The sequence below is a fragment of the Candida theae genome (assembly GCF_024610275.1).
Source record: "Candida theae strain CBS 12239 chromosome Unknown scaffold23, whole genome shotgun sequence".
NCBI classification, from domain to species: domain Eukaryota; kingdom Fungi; phylum Ascomycota; class Pichiomycetes; order Serinales; family Debaryomycetaceae; genus Lodderomyces; species Lodderomyces theae.
The window spans coordinates 67,122-76,839 of NW_026261458.1; the positions used below are offsets into that span (position 1 = coordinate 67,122).

The 9,718-nt window shown below is 40.2% G+C and overlaps 7 protein-coding genes across 7 annotated transcripts; 5 read left to right on the forward strand and 2 right to left on the reverse strand. All coding sequences in view use genetic code 12, as the record gives it.

The window, feature by feature from the left end:
- Positions 1 to 976: 976 nt before the first annotated feature.
- Positions 977 to 3,139, forward strand: KGF57_004030 (uncharacterized protein; the record flags this gene model as incomplete). The annotated part of the gene is made up of 1 exon (XM_051753510.1): positions 977 to 3,139. The coding sequence occupies one exon, from the start codon at positions 977 to 979 to the stop codon at positions 3,137 to 3,139; it is 2,163 nt and encodes a 720-aa protein (XP_051607451.1).
- Positions 3,140 to 3,781: 642 nt separating this feature from the next.
- On the forward strand, positions 3,782 to 4,072 carry KGF57_004031 (uncharacterized protein; the record flags this gene model as incomplete). The annotated part of the gene is made up of 1 exon (XM_051753511.1): positions 3,782 to 4,072. The coding sequence occupies one exon, from the start codon at positions 3,782 to 3,784 to the stop codon at positions 4,070 to 4,072; it is 291 nt and encodes a 96-aa protein (XP_051607452.1).
- A 372-nt stretch (positions 4,073 to 4,444) lies between these two features.
- KGF57_004032 (uncharacterized protein) lies at positions 4,445 to 5,434 on the forward strand (the record flags this gene model as incomplete). Its single annotated transcript, XM_051753512.1, has 1 exon — positions 4,445 to 5,434. The coding sequence occupies one exon, from the start codon at positions 4,445 to 4,447 to the stop codon at positions 5,432 to 5,434; it is 990 nt and encodes a 329-aa protein (XP_051607453.1).
- Positions 5,435 to 5,771: 337 nt separating this feature from the next.
- Positions 5,772 to 6,716, forward strand: KGF57_004033 (J domain-containing protein; the record flags this gene model as incomplete). The annotated part of the gene is made up of 1 exon (XM_051753513.1): positions 5,772 to 6,716. One exon carries the CDS (start codon positions 5,772 to 5,774, stop codon positions 6,714 to 6,716), a length of 945 nt encoding a protein of 314 aa, XP_051607454.1.
- Positions 6,717 to 6,843: 127 nt separating this feature from the next.
- Positions 6,844 to 7,965, reverse strand: KGF57_004034 (chromatin DNA-binding HSP70/DnaK family ATPase; the record flags this gene model as incomplete). Its single annotated transcript, XM_051753514.1, has 1 exon — positions 6,844 to 7,965. One exon carries the CDS (start codon positions 7,963 to 7,965, stop codon positions 6,844 to 6,846), a length of 1,122 nt encoding a protein of 373 aa, XP_051607455.1.
- A 207-nt stretch (positions 7,966 to 8,172) lies between these two features.
- SPC34 (Spc34p) lies at positions 8,173 to 8,862 on the forward strand (the record flags this gene model as incomplete). Its single annotated transcript, XM_051753515.1, has 1 exon — positions 8,173 to 8,862. The coding sequence occupies one exon, from the start codon at positions 8,173 to 8,175 to the stop codon at positions 8,860 to 8,862; it is 690 nt and encodes a 229-aa protein (XP_051607456.1).
- Positions 8,863 to 9,015: 153 nt separating this feature from the next.
- Positions 9,016 to 9,427, reverse strand: RPL30 (60S ribosomal protein eL30; the record flags this gene model as incomplete). The annotated part of the gene is made up of 2 exons (XM_051753516.1): positions 9,016 to 9,333; positions 9,410 to 9,427. The coding sequence occupies 2 exons, from the start codon at positions 9,425 to 9,427 to the stop codon at positions 9,016 to 9,018; spliced, it is 336 nt and encodes a 111-aa protein (XP_051607457.1).
- Between the last annotated feature and the right edge of the window lie 291 nt (positions 9,428 to 9,718).

Here is a 9,718-nt window from a genome sequence, read left to right on the forward strand (position 1 = left end):
TTTGATTGTGTACAAACGGGTTTGAACTTTTAGGAGTCATCGAACAAATACCGTATATTTTGGCTCGGTCCGAAAGGAAAGACAAAAGTATGCTGTAATCTTGTCTGTGCAGAGTAAAGTAGATGGCTCGCAGTCTTCTACTATACAGCAGAACTTGAGAGGTATAGGCTTGATGACAGAGTAAACACGCTCCTTTGGAATCAATTGCACTCTCTTCTTTGTAAACTCACCCGATTTCAATATCCGCAAGTCTCCGCAAACTCATCAACTCTTCAATGATGAGATCAACGTAAATCAAGTGTTTCGTTGTTATAGTAAGTAGATTGAGATTGTGCTTGTGTAATACGCGTCTATGCAATAAAAAAAAGAAATTAAATTTGTAAACAATTGAACAATTGCATCTGGCGCTTAAAAAAAAAAAAAAGACAAAACAATTTTCGCAGTTTTGATGGATATTGTTTACCAACTACACGCTTGAAGAAAATTCTGATTTCACAAATTCACATTTACCCAAATTTGGAAAAGAAAACCTAACCCAGTAGAATTTATCATCTGTGTCTTTTCCTAACCATAAATTATTTTATTCTTTTTGAATCGAATCTATATTGCTTCACTCCCACAGCATAAGAGGTGATATCCCGTCAATCTTGGATCTATTGCAAGAGCTTAACCAGAAAGTCAACGAAGATAGCATAAAAACACCCACACACTAGGTTGGTTAGATCAATAATTGGCCCGGCATCATTTTTCTTTCTTTAACCTTTTCTTTTTTTTGGAAAAGAAAAAAAAGTCTTGTCCTAAAAGTCTTGTCCTGAGATTACCCCCAGGTTGCCGATATCAAACTCATCGACTTCTGAGGATCCATCACCCACACCATTTCCGCTCAAACTATAGTCACTCGCTTTTCATATAACAACACCATTTTGCATAAAACTTAAACAAAAAACCTTTCCTTTATTGCATGCAGCTTTGAAAGATGATCCCAACTCCAACAGCATCACAATACTTGTTTGAACGAGCTTCCAAAACTAGCGACGATAGTGAAACGAATTCTGATTATTGCAAAAAGAACCCCAATTCCTCTGAATGTGAAAAACCGGTTACCAATGATGCTCTTACAATTGCATTATCGATTGTTTTACCGGTCGTTGCCATTCTTTGTGTGTTGGGGTATTTCCTCTACAGGAATTATCGTAAAGACAAGAAAGAAGACTTGGAACGTGATCCTGATTTTTACGAAACAGGTGAAGCTACTCAATTACCCGATTTTCCTGAAATGAAACAGGAAGATCCGTTTCATAATAGAAATTCAATCAGATATCCCATGGATCAATTCTCTAAAGAGGGTAGTTATGATGGCAACAGCAAACAGTTTACTCAACACGTGTCTAGAAAATCCCAAGGTCCATATCTAGATAGTTTTGTTTTGCCATATCAACATCAAATGGGGTCAAAGCTTTCCTTGGATGATTATGCAAGACAATTGGGCGAGCAAGGATATCGCTCCCCAAATCCTCGCACACGAGCAAGTTCAATGAATTTGGATACTGCTTTAAAGACAATGAGCAATAACAACTCCAACACTCATTCAAGAAAGCCAAGTTCTCAATCGAGTCCCCTGAAAAAAATTGATGGTAAGCAGTATACAAATATCCCCAATGAGTCGAACCCAGTATTACATGAAGTTTCACACGAGGTGTCGAGTATAATGGATGATTCCAATGGATCTGATTCGGGTTCTGGCTCTGGAGATAGTGGTGTCATCTCTCCACAAGATGACAAATTTGGTATAACTTATGAAAACGAATCGGAAATGGCCATCAATAAAGCTGTGCCGCAAATTGTCGTTGATGGAGATGGGGGTCATGACACTGAAGCAAATGAGGAGGATACTTCTGATTTGTCACCGTTCAGTGACAATGCTCAGAAACCACATGAAACTAATGAATCAACGTTGGATACCATCCCTATGCAGGATTTGAAAAAGGATGTTGGCGAAGTTAAACCCACCAATGATATTCAATCTCTGTCCTCATCAATAGAATCCAAAACCAATCCAATTCAAAAGAAATCTGTCAAGATCAATAAGTCGCCAAGAATTTCAGCATTTAATTTGTTGAAGAATGATAGTGATGCCGAGGATGAAGACGATGATGAAGATGGTGAGTTGGAGAGGCTAACTCCAAAGCAACAAGAGGAGCTCAAACGGATGAAATCAGTATACAAGGTTTATTTTGATAAAGAGGGAGAAGCAATGAGACAAAACGCTCAATTTGTCGATGGTGGAGAAGGAGCAGTAGAAGGAGCAGTAGAAGTGGAAGCAGACGACGAGGTGAAGCCTGTTCAAGGAGAGCAAATTAATGATGATTTGAGAGTCGACACTGATTATGCAAAGCGGTACAGCAACACTTCTTCTGTTTATATGGATCCCGAAGAAGCATACCAATACCAACAACAACAACAGCAAATGTATTACAACGATTTCAATCAACAATACCAACAACAATACGGAGCTCCTGTCGATCCCCAATTGTATCAACAATATCAACAACAACAGTATTACTACTACCAGCAACAACAGCAACAGCTTCGACAACAACAAGGGCCACCTCGTCCTTTGCCTCCTTTGCAACAATTGCGTAATCCATCTGATCTTCGTAAATCTACACTTCAAACATTTACTGATTTCAGACCTCGGGCCAAGAACCAAACTGTGACCTCACCACCACAAGGCAAACAGCCATTTGTACCAATTGAAAATGATACAGTCTGGACCTCGCCAGTGAATTCGCCCAGTATACAATCACAAGCTTCATTCCCTAGTCAGCAGAATCGTCACCAGCAAGGTGATTACTTCCCTAACCAACATCAACAGCACCCAAGCTACCAAACCAATGGAAAATCCAACTCCTCAATGACGATCCCTTCAGCAACGCAAGTTTCTCGTTCGTCAGTAGTAATGTTGAACCCAGTTACCGAAATCACCAAGTCGCGCAAATTCAAACCAGCTGGTTCATTGCCTAGCACTACCCAATTGCATGCCCAGTTTGGTCATAGTGATTTGAATGGACCGGAAAATGATTTGTTGCCAAGTAATAGAAAGAGTGATGTTCGTAGAATGATGAACACTAATTTTTAGTGGAGAAAGTGTGTGTATAGAGCATAGAACGTTGATCAATATAATCAAATTTAGATTGGTTTATCGAGTGTCAGATAAGATCTCAATCAAGAATGCTATGTATTATTGTAAAGTTTTCAATGAACTTTGGTGCCAATTTGCACCCAAACACTTTCATCACGATTGGTCTTGAGAATATTATCGCCTATACTTTATATAATGGAGAAAGACTTTGAGCAAAAGAGGTAGGGTCAACTAGAACTCCACAATTTGAAGTGCGTTTATACTCGGACCTGTCCTGAATCTACAACATTATATAAGATGTATATCTTCATCCCACATAAGCTTAACGTCGCAAGACTAAATGTTATTGGCTGTTCAACCAACCAAATTGCACGAGAAAAAAAGAAAAAAAAAAAAAAAACAAAAAGAAATTAAAACGAAAGCAACAGCGAGACAGAGACAGAGACAGAGACAGAGACAGAGACAGAGAAAGAAAAATTTCAGTCACTATATTGACGCAAGGTAATAGTAACAACCTATAGCTACAAAATCAACTTTCAACACTTTGGACTAACTCAATTTGGGTCTGCACGATCAATTGAAACTAACGGCAATCAAGCAATCATCACCAAATAGACACTGAATTAATTATCAACTACAATGTCAAGCACAACTGCATCTTCAACTACACCTACGGCATCTGCTCCAGCCTCCCAAATTATACCAACTTCATCACAAAACTTACTCAATGACAAATGGGATGTAGTATTGTCCAACGCATTAATCAAAACAGGATTGGGTTTTGGCGGTGGTGTATTGGCATCTATATTATTCTTCAAAAGAAGACAGTTTCCAGTATGGTTGGGTATCGGATTCGGATTGGGAAGAGGGTACTCTGAAGGCGATGCTATATTCCGGTCAAACCACGGGTTGAGGACTGTAAAAGCTTGAAATTAAGGCGTCGAAGTGGGTACAGAGAGCTTTTGAATCGAAGGTAAAACGATAAAAATTATTACTGAATAGGTACTTGTATAATATCAAAGTTTGATATAAGATAGGAAGCAAATGGATATTTTAGATTTGACAAGAACAGATGTGTGGATGTTTGGTGGTGGGTGAATTGTTTGTAGTTGTATCTGGCACCCGATTGCAAAACTATATTTCGTAAAGAGGGAATTTGGGTGGGAATAAGCGAAGCGAGGGGGAAGAGTTGGATACATATGGGGATACATATATCCCACACTTTTTGTCATCAGTAACGAGTAGCCTCTCCACGAGTAATCACAGTCACGCAACAACAACAACAACAGTTTACATTCAAAGATGGTCAAGTCGGTTCGGTTATTGATTGAGCGTGACATAAACGTGCATCAAGTACTTCAAGTCCCAAAAAACGCAACAACCGAACAGATAAAGCAAGCTTATCAGAAGCAAGCGTTGTATTATCAACCTGCAATGCAAGCAAAGTTAAGCAGTCAAGCACGGGGCCGTTTCAATTTGGTCCAGATGTGTTATCGAATACTCTCCAATCCGTCATTATTAAAAGAGTATAAAGCTCTAGTCCGTGATTTAAAGGGTAAACCTGCTAAAATCTTGAAGAAATCTGTGGCGATCAAGAATTTTCAGCGAAAGTTGAGGGAGATAGAGCTACTGGAGCAAGCAGAAGCAGCCAAAAAGCTCAAAATGCGTCTTTTAGGAGCTCAACAACGTCGGTCATCTACGAACATAGAGCAATTGCAAGAAGAGGGAATTGAAAAACGCCGAGTTTTTGAGAAAGAGAGAATTGCTAGAGAACGCAATGCAAACAGGAGTATTTATGATTTACCTCTTCCTGAGAAACTCCAATTGGACACGCGTAGACTTTACACAGGTCGGTTAGAATACAAACTGAGCTACGATATGGATATGGATGAGAGTGTCATTCGAAAGATTATGAGTACTTTTGGCGAAGTTGAACAGGTGGAGTTGCTAGAAGCTACTACTGATGATGAATGTGTGTGTGCATTGGTTGAATTTGGTGAAATGAAAGTTCTAGATGCAGCAGCTGAATACAACTATTCATCATTACGGAGATGGGAGGGTACAGATGTTCAACAGTTTGCAAGCTTGCTACGATCATGCAAGAAATCCTTTGGTCCCACTGGAGCCGACTGGACAAATAATGCAACAGTAAATGCAGTGCTTACTCAATATCTACAGCCTGTGCCTGATAGAAACGAGGTAGCGTTTGAGACGCTTTCCAATCTGGTTAAGACACCTTTTAGTCAGAGTGAGGCACCTCCTATTAGACTGAGACATCTCCAATTAGGCTGAGACACCTGCACTTTTCTTGTACGGAGACTTTAAATTTTAGTATACATTCGTAATGAAAGCCATTTGAAACTAGACACATTTGAGCTAGTAAATCGATAGTAACATTTCCCTAAAAGGATATCTCTAGTCATTTCTCTCCAAACACTTGTAGATATACCTTGGATGAGTCACGTATTCTCGTGAATACATACATCTCTCTTCTTCTGTGATTGCAAAAGTTGGAGATGGAGGGTCACAAAAAGAAAAACAAAAACAAAAAGACATTAGGCATTAATACAAAACGCATCATCAGCTACAACACAACACAGGATCTCTGCACAACAAGTTACTTCCAAAAATGGTCAAATCCATCCGACTAATGGTCGAAGGGAATGTTGATTTATACAAGGTGCTACAGGTACAGCCAGAAGCGACACCTCAAGAAATAAAACAAGCATATCGTAAACAAGCACTACTTTACCATCCCGATAAACAACCCAAGAAGGAGAGAAATCAGGTGGCAGACCACTTCAGCTTGATCTTGACGAGTTACCAGATCCTATCAGATCCCCAGCTACGACAACAGTACGAGGATCTAGTTTGTAGCCACAATAAGCATCCTTCCAAACCCGTAACCAAAATTGCGGGTGTTCGAGATTTACAGCGAAAGTTGAGAGAGAAGGAGATAGTAGCACAACAAGCATCGAATAGCGGTGATGAAATACGTGTTGAAGAGATCAAGAAGCATCTAAATTGGGTTAATATAGAGCAGCTACGAGAAGAAGGAATAAAGAAACGCCGAGTACTTGAGGAAGAGACGATTGAAAATGCAGACCAAGCCAGTAACAGCATTTATGATTTACCCGTGAAAGAAATGCTCCAGGTAAACACAGAACGAGTATTCGCAGCTCGTCTCAAGTTCAAGCAGAGACCCGAGGTGAGGTTGGACAAGAGTGTTATTCTGCAAATTATGAGCATATTTGGTAAGGTCCAAAATGTGGAACTACTTGAAATCAATGATGACAAGTATGGATATGCAGAGGTTGAATTCAATGACAGTGATGCTCTAGATGCAGCGACTGAGTACGACTACTCAACAGCGCAGAGATGGGATGGTACAAGTACCCGAAAGTTGGCAAGCTTGCTACGATCATGCACGAAGGCGTATGGTCCTGATGGAGATACTTGGACAAATAATCCAACAGTAAATGCCGTACTAGACCAATATGTTCAATCCGTATCTGACAGAAATGGGGTGGGTGCTACTGCGTCTCCCTCAGTTCAGTCTTTTCGAAGATTGTAGTTTTGCTCAATATACGATCACGAATTAAACGAATTGAAACTGGATATATCTCAACCCGTGGATCGATTGGTAACTTCTTCTACAATTCAACAAATGTTCTTCTCAAAGTAGTATCTATTGTGAACCTCTAATCATCCCTCCACTTGACAAACACTTCATCTGTCCTGAACCTCTGAGTACACACAGTGTCCGTAAGGTCATTAGTTTGTCCAGTTCTGTACTGCAACAACCCTGCATGAGCAATCATTATACCATTATCAATGCAGAAACGCTCATCAGTGGCAAAAATTTGCCCATTTTTACGATCCTCAATCATCAACTTCATCATTTCTTGTAAGCGCTCATTTGATCCGACACCGCCAACAATCAATACTTGATTACTGTCAACATGAGCCAAGGCACGTTCAGTTATTTCTACTAACATACTGAACAAAATCTCCTGCAAGGAAAAACATAAATCTTCAGCAGTGATGGGCTCACCCGTTTCTTCATCGACCAAGTTTTTGCTTTGCTTCTTATTGAACAAGTCTTTAGCAACACCATCGATGTATGCCAATATCCCCGACATGGACAAGTCCATTCCCTTCACCGTATACGGCAAGTTGACCAAATGCTTTCCCATTTTCGCCAATTGTTCGATATTGTAACCTGGTGCCGGTTCGTTAGGGATTTTCAAAGTTCTTGCAAACCGGTCAAGACAATTACCAATGGCAATGTCCAACGTTTCGCCAAATATTCTATATCGTTGTTTCGAGTACGCAATGACTTGTGTATTCCCACCACTCACATACAACACCACGGGGTTGTTTGCTCCTGTGATTTCACGACCCATTTCAATATGACCCACACAATGATTGACTCCAACTAGCGGCAAATCCCAGAGCTGTGCCAATGTCCTTGCTGCCATTACGACACTCTGTAATGGTGCTCCCATTCCAGGACCTTGGGTGAAACAAATGACATCAATATCAGAACCTCTGATTTGCGCAGTAGCCAAAGCTCGCTTGATCACACGCACTACCCAGTTACGATGATGCCTTGCTGTATCTCGTGGTAAGAAACCTTCGCCCGGTGGTGTTATATAAGTATCTCTGATATTTGACAATACTTGGGCCCGATTCAAAGGCGATAGTTGTCCCTTTGGGTGCTTGATAACTCCGACACCAAGTTTATTGGCAGAGCCTTCGAGGCCAAGTGCAATGTAGTGGTCTTTACCAGGCTTGAGATATTGATCGAGGTCCACCGTCATTAGGGGGAGGGGGGGAAGGGTATTCTGTGGAGCGGTTGGTTGTTGTAGTGGTAATATATGGTGGAAAAAAGTTAAATCTCTGAGATGACAGAGGGCCAATGGAGATTTTGTGCGACTCGCCCAAAACATAAACAAATCCCATACCATGCCATACCATTCATACACACACATCCACTTACTAGACCATAACTGCTCCACTGCAACGACATGTCCCTCTCGAACGAGCTAGACCGCATAGATAGGGCTGCCCAGTCGGTGAAATCGTATGTGTTCAAAACACCAGGGATGTTCACCAACTCCATAGTCAATCCACCACCAATACAAACACTACTACGTGATCCTACACCTGACGAGCGAAGTTTATATAAAGTCACTACTACACCATTGACCCAAACGAGTACAGATGATCCCAAAGTGGAAAGAGTTGATGGCAAGTCAATGTACCAAGAATTTGATTTCGACGATTCGTCATTTATAACAATGAATGAATCAGAAAATGTCGACTATGAACAACCAATTGTTAAACTACCCACGTTGTACCGCCCTGACCCTCACCCTGTCAAGATCGATGTTGGTTTTGAGGAAGGTGGTGACTTGTATGAGGCGATTGAACTATTTGCTGCCACAATAGACAAATACCCAAATGTTATTGAAAATTACGATACGCTCAAAAGCAAAATAGACAAATTGAAACAAGAATTCGTTGACGTAAGCAACGAGATCCAAGAGTTGGAGCTGGAATTGGCTAGCACGAGAAAGACATTGTGGAAGGAGTTCAAGGTGCCTGCTGATGAGCATGCTGTGAGTAGTGGAGAGTTGATTGATCTCGACGCTGAAATACAAAGGGAGGAGAATGAAATTAGACAGCTACAGGCCATACTAGAGAATAGGATGTAGATACAGAATACGATGTCTAGCTATATATATATATATATATATATCCTTACACAGTTTCAATAATTTTTCCCTCAATAATAATTAATACATTATCAAACTATACATATGTACCGATATACCATCAATAGCCAATAATCTCATCAAAAATCATCTTTAAACTGAGGTAAGAATATCTGAGTCACCAGCATCCAAGATAGACAAAGTACCAACTCTGAACAATTTACCACAAACGGTACCCAATTCATTGTTACCACCTTGGAAGTAGTAAACTGGGGTCTTTGACAACATAGCGTAGTATTCCAATTCGGATTTTCTCAAAACTGGGGTGTTAGCGGCAATAATAACCAACTTGGCTTTACCAGTTCTCAAGGATTTGACAACTGATTTGTAGCCCAAGGTATATTTACCTGACTTCATGGACAAAGCCAATTTAGCATTGATGTTTTCTTGGTTCTTAGCTGATTTTGGTGCCTGTATGAAAAAAGGAGCATAGTTAGTATAACAAAATTTCCTGGTATTTAAACAACAACTTGAGCTCATGACATACACCTCTCACTTTTGACATACATTGATAAAATGTAATGCCTTGATGGTTTTGAAAAGGTTGAAGTTGTGACACTTCAAAAAGTCATCATCATCATGTTGTTTATCCCTTTGAGGTAGAAAGTATACGGACCATCGCTGTGTTTTAGTTTATCTGTTTATATCAAAAAGGTTACACTCCGGTCTTGATGTGGTGCAAGAAGTATCCAAGCTCTAGTAGGGATGAGATTGTAAATGAAAATTTATTTGCGAGAGGGAGAGAGAGACACACACAGACGCAGGGAGGAGGAGGAGGAGAAAAAAAAAAAAAAAA